Genomic DNA, 16,312 nt, shown 5'->3' with positions numbered 1-16,312 from the left:
GGAATGTGATGTTGATATTACGTCACAGTTATGTCGTTCCTCGTGTGGGAATGATTTATATTCCGATATACGTGAGTGATCTTATCGGAAAGCTTGGAATAATCATGTATTTTTATTGACTGGATCAACGGTTGTCATGGGCTTAGCTTGAATATCACATTTGATTGTCGTTCCATCATAAAAATGGATCAAGATTTTAGAAATACGGAATGACATTTCATCCCAACGCGGATTACTAATCGATGGTGATGATTCACCAGCCATCACAATCAACTTGTCGGACCGTTTAATGAGCTTGTAGAACCACAGCTTCAAAATAGGCGAAACCCATGTGAGCATCCTTTCGTTACTAGGCAAGAAGGTTCGCGAAATTGTGTCACTGGACGCCATTGCGCTACTGCACCCGTCCCCTATCGCACAGGAGATCCTCTCTGGTGCACACCTGTTCACGCGCGAACACCGGTAAATATTTACCCTTTGCAGGGGCCCTCGGAACATCGTGCGTTCCTGCGTGGAGCAAGAAATTTAATCAAATCACTATAAAAAACTGCGTAATTGACATTGAGAAGAGGCTATTTATCGGCACTTTATCGAGTCATCGATAAAACGGGAATCGATGTTCGTGGAAAATGATACTGAAACTCGCGCAAATGAGGCAACCCTATGGCGAATCCATAAATCGAATAAAAAGTTATTTTCATTCTCACCATGATTGTGGGAAAGCACTTCCTGTTTTGGGGGCTAGAGAGCGAAAGTCTATGAGGAGGGGAAGAAGATTTTGTTGTTGATTCGAGTTCTTTAAAATTCGAATAAACAACGTATTTTCCCGGCGACCTGCTGCCGACCCACACGAGACCTGCTTGCATAAGCGGACGATTTATGCTACTTTGAACCAGTCATAAATATCAACTAAGACTGGCTTGGAAACACAGGTGTCTTCTATCTGTTTTGAACATGGAACATATGAAAAACCAACAGCATTCCTGTTATTGCGCTGTTGTTTACCTTTGCATATTTAAAAAGTTTAGTTGTCTCTAGAACTTATACATACTAGAGGAATATTCAAAATTCTCGGTATTCAGATGAAAGATAGAGTTTTTAGTTGAGCAATGCATTTCAGTCAACCTCCCAGTCCCTGTGGTTCAATTCTAGATGGTCTCCAAAATGTCGATTTACCGTTGCTACTACCAACATCTTTGACTCAGTGAATTTCGCAATGTTTGGGAATGGCTAAACTGGACCAAAGCTTATGTGAAACTCGTTTATGTTGGTTAGCAGAATTTATTGAATACTGCCGTCCTTTTGCGCGAATCGATTTTGTGCTGAGTTCTTATATATCAACAATATTAGATCCCTTTTCGTCAGAGATGCATTGAGCTATCTCGTACACTCTCAATTGTCGACCATCTACAAAAATTCTCCTTGAATCGAAAACCACCCAAATACTTGCTATTTGGATAAAAATTTATCACCATGATTTTTTAACCGCGATTTAAATGTTTTTGTTTGGGCAGATTTTTGAACATTGTAACATTAATTTCCACCTATCGTACATTTTTCGACTGATGTACACGCTTCCATTACTGTTACAACATGCGCTGTATTCCGACTATCACTAAAGGGAGTGTTATCAAACTTTGACGTTTTATTAAGAAAAGTTCACATTACATAAATCAATCATCAATCGATAGACATTGGATAAATTAGATAAAAAAATGGAAACTAGCCTGATTTGAAACGAAAGCAATGCAAATTACACGAAACATAGCTGGCGATCCTACTGTCGACAGAGCCTTCGCTGAAGAATTCACGGCCATCAGGAAAGGCTTCATCGGGACAAGCGAAAGTTTCTCGGGTGAATTACGCATTCAGAGGAAAGAGGAGATCTCAACTGTTACCTGGAAGATAACAGGAATGCGAAGAGACGTTGTTTCCGCAGTGGGATTTGAACGGTTTGCGCACTTGAAAAGTCGGACAGGAACTACGAGAACTGATTTTAACCACTACACTTTTTAATCACACGATTCAAAATGATGTATATTTACGAAAACTTTTATTTGACTACGAAAACAGATACGTTTCAAGCGTTCTCCTTGGCCTATTCGCTACTTGTTTCCGTATTGATAGATATGGGAATTAAGTGCAAATAGAGATTCATCTCAATTGATTCCTGTCTCTCTATCGAGATCAGTTTCTCTCCTATCTGAAGCTTAATTATAGCAGATGCAAGCTGATTCTAGTGAGATGACTACATATAAGTTCATTACTGTTGTAGGGTTTTTTGATCATGAAAGTTTCGTTGCGAAAACTCTTAATATTCTAGGGTTGCTCCAACATATGCCGGCCCCTGTTGAAAGGATACACCTTTCAACCGACATATCTGCGACAAGTGGGATGATGGGATGATGATGCTTCCTTATCCTCCGGAGACTGTTATCCGTCTGGTATTATCCCCACATCATGGTTGGGCCATCGGACTCTGACGAGTTTTGTTCGTTTCGGCTGCTTTCCTATATTCCATGGTTGTGGTGACCTTCTTGAAGCGACGGAAATGCAGTTTTCGGGATCCAGGGTTCACTTTGTTGTCATCGGGGTTGGGCGTACTTAATGGTGATCCATCGAAGCAGCCATGGGTGCGTTACATATGCCGGAGTAAAAAAAATCCATTATTTTTTGAAAATTCAATTAATATAATACTTACAGGGTACGGAGGCTCAAAGGCCTCCGTTCGTTGCGCAGTACTGAGTACTGCGATGGAAGAACCTAGTGGTCATCTGAGCAGAGGCCGGGTACTTCAGTAGGCCCAGCTGTTTGTTGGATAGGCAGCACACATATCTTTGTGATACCTCGTTGGTACTCTTCTTCTGCTGTTCGGACGTCTACAACACGGATATTTCCATCGTCTCCATGGTATATTTTGCTGACTCTTCCGTATCTCCATTTAAGAGGCGGCAGATTATCGTCCTTAAGAAGGACCATCGTTCCTATGGCGACGTTGTCTCGTATGCGAGTCCACTTGGTACGTGGATGAATACCAGACAGGTAATCGATCGTCCAGCGTTTCCACAACCGCCGAAGAAGCTCTTGATTTCGTTGCCAACGATCGAGTCTGTTTTGGGGTACATCAGACAGATTGGGTTCCGGGAAGCAAGTGAGAGGACGATGGACGAGGAAATGACCTGGTGTCAAAACTTCCAAGTCATTGACATCAGCCGTAAGTGGAGTCAGCGGTCGAGAATTCAAGCAGGCTTCGATGCGGGCCAGCAGGGTGACGAATTCGTCCAGGGATAGGATCGAGTTTCCTACGGTTCGACGGAAGTGCTGCTTGAAGGACTTCACCGCTGCTTCCCATAGCCCACCGAAGTTTGGGCTGCGTGGCGGAATGAATTTAATGGTTATCCCGTCATCAGCACAACGGTTGACTATTTCGCTTTGATGTTGTTGAGAACGAAACTGCTTGGCTAATTGTTTTAGTTCCCTCACAGCACCCTTGAAGTTCTTGGCATTGTCGCATTCTATGAGGTTCGGTTTTCCTCTTCGGGCGACAAATCGATGTAGCGCTGCTATGAACGCTTGAGTGGAGAGATCGTAGACTAGCTCCACATGAACTGCCTTGGTGACAAGGCAAACAAAGATGGCTACGTAGCATTTTATTGGTGGAGCCCTGCTGGCTTTGCGATACTGGAACGGTCCACAAAGATCCACTCCAGTATTGAGGAAGGGTAACGTTGGAGTAACTCGTTCTGAAGGCAGATCTCCCATGATCTGATCGAGGGTACGAGGACGACAGCGAAAACAGTTCACACATGAGTGCACTACGCTTCGTGCTAAATTTCGAATGCGAAGTGGCCAGAATTTTTCCCGGACACATGCTACAAGCAGCTGAGGACCGGCGTGAAGATTTTTCAGGTGATAGTAAGTCACAATAGACGTAGTTAGTGGATGTCGTGCAGGTAGGATTATCGGATGTTTACTATCTTTGGATATGGCCGCATGCCTGAGTCGGCCACGAAGTCTTAGAATGCCGTTGATGAGAATTGGTGCAAGTGTTCGTAGATCAGAGTGTGAGTCAACCTGGCCATTTTTAGCCACAGCAGCGATATCCTTGCTGAAAGACTCGAGTTGTGCCAGTCGAACTAGGTTGTTGGAGGCTTGCGCAAGTTCTGAAGCTTGTGGGAAACCATATCGTCGATTTGAGCGATTGATAAGTTTGCTGTTATGAATGAAGCGACGAAGAAATGCAATGAGACGAACAAGCGCCTGAAACGACGATCGTAAGAAAAAGATTTCATTCGGAGGGTGCACCCGCACTGGCAGAGAAACTGTCCTTTCTTCCAGCATTTCTGACGGCAATTCGACGGAAGTTGGTGGAATTAGAGGTGGCCAAAAACGCGATGGTTGGCTGAGCCAGGGTGGACCATTCCACCAGGATGCGGTTTCTTGCAATTGTGCTGGCCGCATACCACGGGAAATTATGTCTGCAGGATTTTCGATGCCTGGAACGTGCGCCCAAATACCGCTTTGTGTGAGATTCTGCACTTCAGAAACACGGTTTGCGATGAAGGTTTTCCATCTAGATGGTGTCGATCGAAGCCAATGTAGAGTGATCATCGAGTCTGTCCAGAAGATAGTCTTGACATTCAGCGTTGTACTGGCTTGAACTTTATGGTACAGATGGCGCAACAGAAGGGCAGATGAGAGTTCCAACCTCGGTAGGCAGATGCGTTTTTGTTTCTTCGAATCACCGAGAGGGGCCACCTTAGATTTGGCGGTTAGTAAGCGCACGGCTAAACCTGCAGATTGTAACAGGCTTCGCAGTTGCCTGCACAAGTATTTTCCGTCTTCTTCATCATCGACACCGGTAAGCATGTCATTCATGTAAAAATCCTTCGACGGGACTTTCGCGGCTAGAGGAAATTCATTAGCTCCCTGTTTCGACAACTCAAGGAGACATCTTGTAGCCAAGTATGGCGTCGAGGCAGTACCGTAGGTGACTGTGGTTAGTTCAAACGTTTTCAGCGGTTCCGAGGAAGAGGACCACCAGCGAATCTGATGCAGTGGAAAATCGTCAGGGTGGAGGCGGATCTGCCGATACATCTTTTCAGCATCCGTAATAATAGCAAACTGATGAATTCTGAAGCGAAGCGAAATGTCTAGAATGTCATCCTGTAGAACCGGTCCCACTATTAACGCCTGATTCAGCGAAAATCCGCTGTCCGTTCGACAAGAGGCGTCAAAGACCACCCGTAATTTGGTGGTTGTACTATCCACCTTCTCTACTCCATGATGAGGTAAGTAGTAAGACGGAAATGTGTTATCCGTGTCGTCGATCTCACGCATGTGATTGAGTTGCAAATATTCAGCAACAAATGAAGTGTACGCTTCTTTGAGTGGGAGGTTCGCATCAAGTCTGCGTTCAAGGGCAAGGAACCTTCGAGTGGCTATTTCCTCGGAACTCCCGAGTTGAGACAATATATCTGGGCGTTTCGGTAAGGTAACGACAAATCTTCCAGATTCGTCACGAAAGGTGTTAGCAACAAAATGCTCGCAGAAAGTTTCATCTGGGGATCGTATACTATTGGACCAACAAGATTCTATTTCCCAGAAGCGAGAAATTGGATCATCGACTGATTCTGCGCTGCACACGTGAGCTAACTTGTGTTGGGTACGAGGGTGGTGAGCTCCTATTTTTCCGGATGCTACCCATCCGAAAACAGTATTTTGAAGAACTGGCTTCTCAGGGCCCAGTTTTATTAATCCTTCAAGAAGAAGATCGAAATATAGTTCCATTCCCAGAAGCAAATCTATTGGCCCTGGCGCATAGAACTTTGGATCAGCCAGTATGACTTCGGATGGAATATTCCAAGTTGACGAATCAACAGGGTTCACTGGAAGCTCACGAGTGATTTTCTTCAATATTTGACAAGATTCCTCAACCGTAAATTTCGTACAACGAGATCCTATCCGAACGTCAACAGCATGATACGACACGACGAGAGTGTTTCCAACTCCACCAATTTCTTGGCGATTTGGATAGCGACGAAGCTTTAATTTCTGGACCATGTTTTCAGTAATTAAGCACAACTGCGACGCAGGATCCAACAGTGCCCTGGCCCACAGGGCGTCTCCACCAGAACCGAAAACCTTGATGATTGCGGTTTGCAGCAGAACTGTAGCAGGCATTCTTTGACTGCTACCAACGAGAGTGGTGGACACGAGGCTAGTTTGGGCCGAGGTTGAAGGCAATTGAGATTCTGTCGACGATGATAACCGTGGTTGTGACGGTTGGTTTGATAGGTTGGACTGATCAATTTGATGCGATGGCGAAGTGGGCAAAACAGCAGTGGTGTTTGGTTTCGATTGAGTGGACAAGCGATCTTGCGATGGGTGGTGGAGCATAGTGTGATGCTTTTGGTTGCATACTCTGCAAGAACCAGAAGAACAATTTCTGAGTAGGTGGGAGGAGGAAAAACAGTTGATGCACAGATTTTTCTTTTTCACCTGTTCGAAGCGTTGGGCTACCGACAATTTCTGGAATGATTCGCACTTGAATGGCGAATGCGGTGATTTCAAACAAAAGGGGCATGAGCCAGGTGATGATGTGGTATTGGTAGTTGTGTGGACTGTATTTATCTTAGATTTCTGTGATCTATTTGAATCGAATCTGACTGGATCGACCGAACGTGACTTCGACAATGTCAAAGATTGTAACACTGTAAGCTGTGTGCGAAGGAATGTTATAATATCATTGTATTTGGGAACTTCCGTGGATTTGTGTTGAATTTCCCATTGCTTCAACGTCGACGCATCTAGGCGACTACAAATCATATGTGCCAGCAACACACTCCAACCGTCCGTTGGAATGCCTAACTTCTCGATCATGCACAGATTCCGCTCGAAATCGTCAACTAAATGCATTAGTGATTCGTAACATTCCTTTTTTATTGGTTCAATCGAAAAAAGACTATCAATATAGGTTTTTACAATCAACTTTTTATTGTCGAATCGCTTTTCCAGCAGTGCCCAAGCAACAGTATAATTTGCGGCTGTGTGTTCGACGGATTCGATAACTTTCCTGGCATCTTTAGAAAGAGATGCAACGAGATACGACAGTTTGTCTATTGGCGACAGTTGGGGATTCGAGTCTATGAGTGATTTAAAAGTGTCCCGGAAGGTTATCCATTCTGAAACACATCCGTCAAAGGTTGGTAGTTTAACTTCGGGAAGCTTAATGCGCGAAAAAGAGTGGTCTGTTGAAGTTGTACTACCAATAGAAGTGGTAGGGAAATTTATTTGTAACCTTTTTATTTCTCTCTTCAGAAAGCTAACCACTCGCACATAATCTTTTTCAAAGGCACGTCGAGCAAGACGATTTGTTTCTTCTACGACACTTGTTGTTTCTGCATCCTTCACATCTTTTTCAGACCTATCGGCTACATCTATACACATTTCAATTTTCAACCGATTCGCCTGAAATTTAGTATATAATGTCTCAGCTTGTTGCTTCCATCCCTCAAGTTGTTCACTGTCGCGATCAGCTTCGAAGTTTTCCATAAAATCTTTTAGATTTTCCATGGTGTCGAGATAAAAATGTTCTTGACGAGTAAGTTCTCTCAAATTCGGTGCCATTTTTCACGAATCTGCAACCGTTTACGAAATCTACTCAACTCCTCACCTACGTTCACCAGAAATTACCACTAAGCAATAAGCGAACCAGAGCCCAAGCTACCAACCAACAACTCAATCAGGATGAAAGCAAACAAGCCAATCGAAGCTAGTAGTGTTCTCGATAAGAATAGTGTTTGAACATACGGGTACTCACAATGCCAGCCACAGTGTAGAAATTTGCTGCTTTTGATCGACCAATGACCCAAGCCAAGCCGTCGTGCCACTCTCGCCTGATGAAGAACACTCTAACTGCGGATGAGTTGGCTCTCCTCTGAAAGCAGCCGATAACACGCCAACGACACTAATCGGAGATCGAAGTCGAACAACATTCGATCTTTCGCGCACTGTAATTATTCTACTTCAGTCTTCTGTTCACTTGCAGCAACGAGCGTTAGAATTTCACTTTGCGTATGGGCCAGCGAGTCCAGTCCAGAGTCAATTATTGCACTGACCACTGATGTCCGATTGATGTCCGAGTTTTTCACAGTATCACAAAGCACTTTACGATCACTTAATCCGGTTCGAAGGACCAAAAATGTTTCCGCAGTGGGATTTGAACGGTTTGCGCACTTGAAAAGTCGGACAGGAACTACGAGAACTGATTTTAACCACTACACTTTTTAATCACACGATTCAAAATGATGTATATTTACGAAAACTTTTATTTGACTACGAAAACAGATACGTTTCAAGCGTTCTCCTTGGCCTATTCGCTACTTGTTTCCGTATTGATAGATATGGGAATTAAGTGCAAATAGAGATTCATCTCAATTGATTCCTGTCTCTCTATCGAGATCAGTTTCTCTCCTATCTGAAGCTTAATTATAGCAGATGCAAGCTGATTCTAGTGAGATGACTACATATAAGTTCATTACTGTTGTAGGGTTTTTTGATCATGAAAGTTTCGTTGCGAAAACTCTTAATATTCTAGGGTTGCTCCAACAGACGTGAAAGCCGTAATTGAGCGGACAAGACCCATCGAGAAGTATGCAGCATGTCGCCGATATTCCGAAACGCTCCTTTGTCCAAATATTAAGTATATTTTTGCAAAGTTGGTTTATTCAACCTCTTCTTCTGAACTAAATGCAAGCACCTTGAACATAACGCTACCTATCAAATCCCCTGTGCTATACTTACGCCATCTTTCTTGCACACATTCATCCACTCTTTCTTCAAATCCTGGTCGTTTTTTTCCCTGTTTGCTCTTCATAATCACCCAGAATTCTTCCATTGGGTGAAGTTCTGGCAAGTTTGGCGGATTTGCATTCTTCGGCAGAAAAATAACATCGTTGGTTTAATCCATTACCGGTTTCGAGTAGGGTAACACGGGGTGAGTTGGACATACGGGGTGATTTGGACCACTCCTTTATCTCAAAAAGTACGGCTCAACTTGATTTTTTTATAATGTCATTTTCTTTTATTATCGAACCGTGTGTAACTAACGTAAAAGGACTTCGACAGGTGGAAGAAAACGGTAGCATGAACACAACAAACACTTTGATTGTCAAAAAATGTGAATTTTCCGATCGCGGTTTTAAGGTTTTTCCCGCTGATTAAACAAACTTTTCGTGTATTGTGCAGTAAAGTCCTGTTCGTCTACAGAAGAGGAACAATTTGATGCAGCGAAACTGTAAGTTTGATAACAATAAATGAAATTAATTGCATTTTAATTTTTGCATGTTGTGTGGGGTGACATGGACACGTTTCTGTGGGGTGAATTGGTCCTACAGGTTTTAGGCTTTTCTTTGATCTAATTGAATTCTGATGTCACGGAATTACAAAAAGAGGATGGACAGACAACGTTGGAAGCTTGAAAGAGCAACTGAGGCATTCAAGAACGGATTTTCTTTGACCAACAACAAAAGTGTTTGAAAATGCTCGAACAACAGTGAAAAGATTCATGCAGAATCAATCCAATTTTTCTGGTCTGGAATCTGGCCAAGACACCTGGTATCTATCCCAAAACACTGTTACTGATTGTAACATTATCCCAAAATACTTTACATAAACATAAGTATGTTTTTTTCGATGGAACACACACTGGACCAAATCACCCCGCATCAAATTTTAATGTCCAAAAATCATCTCTTTTATTTTATGATATATTTGATAGTTTGAAGCTTGATATAATGATTAAACATTATTGATTGAGAGAAAACAAGTGTAGCTCGGTATACAATGTGACATTTTTAATTTAGACCGTATTGGTTTGGAATCAGGCGATTTGCTTAGGTAGCCCAAATTCCCCCCTTTTCCCCTAGTGGTACGATGCCAGATCCGGCCAAAACAGAGTGTCACCTTCGTGGGACCGGAGGAAGGGCAATAGGTGCTTCTGGAGGCATTCTTTTTTATATATTTGGCCGTTGATGGTGCCGGCCGCTATGGACGGCTCGTTGAATTTGCCGCACCTACAGGTTATTTGCCACACCAAGTACTTCTTGGGAAATTTGTCGACTTTCTTGTTTTAATTTTATTCTATACCACAATATTACTAATGACAATATGAGCAAAACGTGGTAAAACAAATTTTTTTTCGAGCTACACATTTCTTTTGTAGAGTAAGTGGGGGTAATTTGAACCCCCTAAGCAAATTACCTAATATTTCCGAACCAATACGGTCTAAATAAAAAAGTCACATTGTACACTGAGCTACAATTGTTTTCTCCCATTCAATAATGTTTAATCATTCATTAAGCTGCTTCGAACTACCAAATATATAATACAACAGAAGGAATGATTTTTGGACATTAAAAATTCATGTGGATGATATGAATAGTGTGTGTATTTCATGGAAAAAACGTACTTATGTTTATGTGAAGTTATTCAGGATAACATTTCAATCATTAACAGTGTTCTGGGATCGATACCAGATGTCTTGGTTTGAAGCAAGACTAGAAAAATTGCATTGAAACCATGTAATTCCTATTTCAGCAACGATTTTTTATACAGGGTATTCCAACTTTAAATTCCGAAAGTAAATTGAAATAAAACACACTTAGAATTCGAACTTCGATGAAACTTTTATTTCAAATTAATGTTTGGTTTATGCCATTATGTGTGAAATACAACATCATTCAAATGTCCACCTAGGGCTTCCTCGCACACCTTGATCCGGAACAGGTAATTTTCGATGATTTTTCGGCACATATGGGGCGGTATCTCGGCCATAACTTCACGAATGTTGTCTTTCAAATGTTCAAGAGTTTGCGGAGAGTTGGCATAGACACGGTCTTTCACATAACCCCACAAAAAAAAGTCTAGCGGGTTCAAATCGCATGATCTGGACGGCCAATTGGCATCACCAAAACGCGAAATTATGCGTCCCTCAAATTTCGTTCGCAATATGGCCATGTTCGGTCGTGTTGTGTGGCACGTGGCGCCGTCCTGCTGAAACCACATGTCATCCGTATTCATATCTTCAATTTGTGGCAGAAAAAAATGGTTAACATGCGGCCATAGAGCTCACCATTCACAGTTACCGTCTCGTCGTCCTCATTTTCAAAGAAATACGGCCCGATGACTCCACCAGACCATAATGCGCACCAAACAGTGACTTTTGGTGGATGCAATGGACTCTCAACAATCACGTGTTGATTTTCTGAGCCCCATATACGGCAATTTTGGGTGTTCACATAGCCACCGAGCTCGAAATGTGCCTCATCGCTGAAGAAAATTTGATGCGAAAATTCAGCATTTTGCTGCTGTTGTTCGTTCACCCAATCGACGTATGCCCGACGCATTTCATGGTCACCACGCTCTAATTTTTGTACCAGTTGGACTTTATATGGATGTAGGTGCAAGTCCAAATGCGAAATTCACCACAATTATGTGTTTGACAAGCCCAATTGCTGAGCACGCCGTGGAATCGAAACATTCGGGTCATCCTCCACACTGGCAGCAACAGCAGCAATATTTTCGGCCGAACGCACATTACGATGATGCACAGGTTTCACAATATCCGCTACGGATCCAGTTTGTTCAAATTTACGCACTACATTAGCGATTGTGTGCTCTGTAGGCCGTCCATGACGACCAAAATCCGTCCGTAATGCTCGAAAAACATTTGCCGGTTTTTCATCATTTTTATAGTATAATTTAACAAAATTAACACGTTGTGCGATGCTAAAACGATCCATATTGTAAAATGGCAGACATTCAACTAACGATATGACGCTTTGGTTGACAGCTATGTCAAACGGTTGTCAGCGCAGGGCTGTATACTTTCGGAAGCCCGAAATGGAAAACCCTGTATTACAAAAAGACGGCATTACTCAGCATGTAGTATACCCAGGATATTCGATGACAATGACTGTTGAATGTGACTTTTTAGGCACTTTCTGAATCCGCCAAATTAATCTCTTCCGGTTTTGAGATTGAACGGATCAGTTATTTTTTTCAGTCAATTCAATTGCCATTTCCCGGGTATCATGTGACGCCAAACCATATATCTGATTTTGCAGGTCGAGAATATTATTGACCATGTCCAGTTCCTGCTGAGGTGAAAAAAACGGTTCGATGTGATTCTTCGGATGTGGCCGACGAATTTTGCATGAGTCTCTTCACTGTTGTTCGATCATTTTCAAACACTTTCGATACTTTGTACAAATAAAAACTGTCCGGCTAGCGTTGCCCTTTCAAGCTCCTCCTTCTTCCAACATTTTCTGCCTATCCTTTTTGTTTGTAATTCTGCGGCACCTGGAATCAGTTAGACCAAAGAAAAGTCTCATTCCTGTATGACCAATTCACCCCACAGAAACGTGTCCATATCACCCCATCATATCACATTATGTAAAAATATAAATGCAATTTATTCCTCGATGCATTCTGCATTACTCGAGAATAATTCACGCACGAATTAATCAAGCAAATGGAACCAAATTAGGCATATGGAGGTTTTAGGGTGCAATGAATGTTTCTATGGTGGTTAGACACTTCGCTGCCATACAAATGAATCACAAATTTCTGCATTTCTCGAGAATTAATCAAGCAAACGAAACGAAATTTGGCATGTGGAGGTTTTAGGGTGCAATAAATGATTTTATAGTGGTTAGATACTCCTCCCCCTCTCTTAGGGGGGCTGCCATATAAACAAAACACAAATTTCTGCATTACTCGAGATCAATCAAGCAAATAAAACTAAATTAGGCATATGGAGGTTTTAGGGTGCAATAAAAGTTTCTATGGTTGTTAGACACTCCACCCCCCTCTCTAAGAAGGAGCTGCCATACAAATGAAAGACAATAATTCGAAAACTAATCAAGCTAATGGAGCCAAATTTGGCATGTGAAGGTTTTAGAGAACACGAAACGTTTCCACGGTGAATAGACACTCCTCCCCTCTCTCTGAACAACTCGAGAACTAATCAAACAAATTAAATCAAACCAAATTAGGTATATAGAGGTTTTAGGGATCGATAACGTTTCTATGATGGTTCGACACTCCTCCCTTGACACCCCTTCCTCCTCTGGAAAGGAGAGGGAGTACCATACAAATAATGCACATATTTCAACCAAACATGACAATTTAAAATTTTCGGAAAACTCTGAAGGAAAATGGGAATATTCGAAAAATGCAATTCGCATGTGTTCCACAATTACATATTGACAAGCGTTATTAGTCAATTTGATGTTTGCGGTAACGAAATTGATCTTCGTTCGATAGTGGAAATGGATTTTAATGTGATAAAACGCACTTCTATATAGTCTTCTATCTATATAAATGAAAATGGATCGCCGAATGTGTTGATAAGAGCAAAACCCGAGAAAGGAAATGTCCGATTTAGGGCTGTCTCCATTCTATCATATTTTCTGTATCAAACATTTATTTCATGCAGCGGAGAAACATGTTATTTGCAAGTGGATGAAAAATCTTACACGAGAATTGTGTCTGAAAATAATCTTATATTATAGTGTCGAGTTTTGGTGGAAGTACTGAAATTTTTTAGTAAAAAATAATTTTAAGGGGTAGATTAGAAGATCAATCAATGAACAGTTCTGCGATTGGACCCATGAACGTGCGCTTAGTAAGAAAACGTGGATGTGATAACGAAAAATAAATATTGGGCGGGACGAAGTTTGCCGGGTCAGCTAGTTCTAAATAAATTGACTCGCATAGAAAAATAAATGCATGATTGAGAGAGAGAGTATTGGAACGATTTCTTTACGGTGTAACACTGTTTTATACCATCGCGCGACTAGAGCGTCACCTGTATTTAGATAGTAAAAGCACACGCGTATCTGTTCGAAGTGTAGCGCTACAAGTAATTGAAGCGTGTTTCCCATTAAACTAGTGATACCAAACAGTACGATCTGAGCAAATTTTGACATCAAAATATTCAATAATAACGTAATAAAATCGTAATTATCTTTAGGGGCTGTCCACGTGGTATGTGGTATGTACGAAAGATACGATTTTAGACTCACCCACTGCCCACTCGTGGAAAACCGTAGATATTGACTGTGGGCGAAATCGCTGAAGAATATATATTGTTCATATGAGCACATTAGATAAATGCTGTCTTAAAAACTTCAAATCATTGAAGTTTTTTCTAGTTTTTCAATGATTTTCAAACCACCCAAAGTATTCTGTATTTATTTATAAAAGGGTTGAGCTGCTTGAGAGAGTAAGATCGAACACATATTTTTTACTCATACAATTCATTTTTTTCAGTGAAATTTGTGTTCTGGAACAAACACACATAAATTGAGAGTGATCGATATATTCCCATTGGTAGAAGAGGATCATTCATTTCTCCTGGATAAAGAAACTGCCAGAGGATGTTAATTAGCGAATTCTGCAGTAGAGCAATTCCAATTCCACAATTTCATTACCGGTCGCTTTACATAATTCCGGAACCCTGGTTATAATGTCCAGCTGCATGTTTAATTTTTGAGTATGCGTTTCCGTGTATTGTTTTCATGGAAAATTTATTGCATTTATTGTATTTTCTTACTAGCTACAATTTTTGAAAAAAACATCGATGATTGTTAGCATGTTTTTTCTCTCTCTATTATAGTGACTTTCAACACATTTTGGTTGGTTCGTCACTTTTATTTCCATTTCTGGAAGAATGTCGGGAGTGTGAGTATTGAACTCGTGACCTATTGTTGGCATGCCTTTGTATTACAGTTTTGATTTTTATATAATATCAATCATGATTTTCATAATCAACCGCATGTTATTGAATTGAAAAAAAAACGGAATAACGGAGTTGGTATTTGGTGTAAAATTCCTCTATTGTTGGAAAAAAATTATGTCGGATCAAAATAGGATGTACATTATTATTATATAAAATTGCTTATATATCAAGAATGGATAGTCCTAGAATAAAACGTTATATATAGCTTTTCATGTAATATCGCATGTAGATTTCATCATTTATATTACATTTATTTAAATGGAAACGATTCGGCAATGTATTGGAATTAGTGTTTAAAAAAAATTCTCTTAATTTTGGTAGTCTGATACGATATCAATATGTGTTAAACTTTGTTAAATTGAAATGGTTTTCTAATAAAAAATTAAAAAAAAGTCCGAAAGGGACATTTTGAGCTATATTTTTTTTAATATTAAATTGAATTTCCAGTAAAAATTTTTAACTGTGGATTTTAAATGTTATTCTTCCCAAAAAGTTCCAGACATCATCAAGTTATGATTTTTCGCAAAAATGGTCGTTGAGCATATACATATGAACCAAAGCTTCAAAACATCGGAGAGGGTCGGGGCAGCGACTGTGGAATTTCTCTTAACAGTTCGGCTGAAAAATTTATAAGGTAATACAGTAAAACTATTTATTTTTAGCAAAATTAAATTTTATTATTCAACGCCTTCGATGGCGATACAGCGATTATAGCGATATTGCAATTTGATACCATTTTTCCAGTATTCTTTCGGATTTTCCTCAAAATAGGCCCCAGTTTCGGAAATCACTTCATCATCGGTCTTAAATTTCTTGCCAGCGAGCATTCTCTTCAGGTCTGCGAACAGAAAATAGTCGCTGGGGACAGATCTGGAGAATGCGGTGGATGCGGAAGTAATTCGAAGCCCAATTCATGCAATATTGCCATCGTTTTCATTGATTTGTGATTTTTTCTTTTTTTTTTCACTCTCAATGCTGTAACTCACGAACCAATCGACCAATTGCTGTCAAATTTTGACACGTATTCATTGAAAGATGGTGCTTTGTGATAGTCAAGTAGATTTTTGCAAGGAGCGCCATCTAGACGTCAACCTTACGAAATTTCCAGCCGAACTGTTATTTTATTAGTCCTGGAAGCTAATTTTATTTCATGGCGTTTATTTCTAAACAGAAAAATCCTGTTTTTTAAACATCCTGTTTTTGTTATCTCGAACGATTTCATTTTCTTTGTTATGAAAATAACCACAATTATGAGAGAAAATTTTCGCAGGAAGCGAACGTCATGGCGATTAATTTTCCCGAGAAAAATTTCCCATTAGCATTGAACCACAAAAACGTTCTTCTGGTAATTCCATTCCGAGAAGATCATTTCCCCACCATTACTGCCATAAAAAGGGAACATGCAATTTCGGTTCGCACTTGTGTAACGGCCACTCGGCCCAGGGCTTCCGTTGTAGCAAATAAACCACCGGAGCCCGGAATGACATCGCTTACCGGCACATATGT

General features: G+C 40.9%; 1 protein-coding gene across 1 annotated transcript; it reads right to left on the bottom strand.

Moving 5' to 3' along the window:
• Positions 1–2,136: 2,136 nt before the first annotated feature.
• Positions 2,137–8,314, bottom strand: LOC129761939 (uncharacterized). The gene is made up of 2 exons (XM_055759795.1): positions 2,702–8,314; positions 2,137–2,603 (listed from the first exon to the last, which is right to left on the bottom strand). Exon 1 carries the CDS (start codon positions 7,627–7,629, stop codon positions 2,764–2,766), a length of 4,866 nt encoding a protein of 1,621 aa, XP_055615770.1. The 5' UTR covers positions 7,630–8,314; the 3' UTR covers positions 2,137–2,603; positions 2,702–2,763.
• Positions 8,315–16,312: the final 7,998 nt, after the last annotated feature.

This window comes from Toxorhynchites rutilus, chromosome 1 (genome assembly GCF_029784135.1).
Source record: "Toxorhynchites rutilus septentrionalis strain SRP chromosome 1, ASM2978413v1, whole genome shotgun sequence".
Lineage (NCBI taxonomy): Eukaryota > Metazoa > Arthropoda > Insecta > Diptera > Culicidae > Toxorhynchites > Toxorhynchites rutilus.
This window is presented reverse-complemented; position numbering and strand designations above follow the sequence as displayed.

Excerpts from the sequence above, each read along its gene's own strand:
- LOC129761939 (XM_055759795.1), bottom strand. The coding sequence starts at position 7,629 with ATGGCACCGAATTTGAGAGAACTTACTCGTCAAGAACATTTTTATCTC.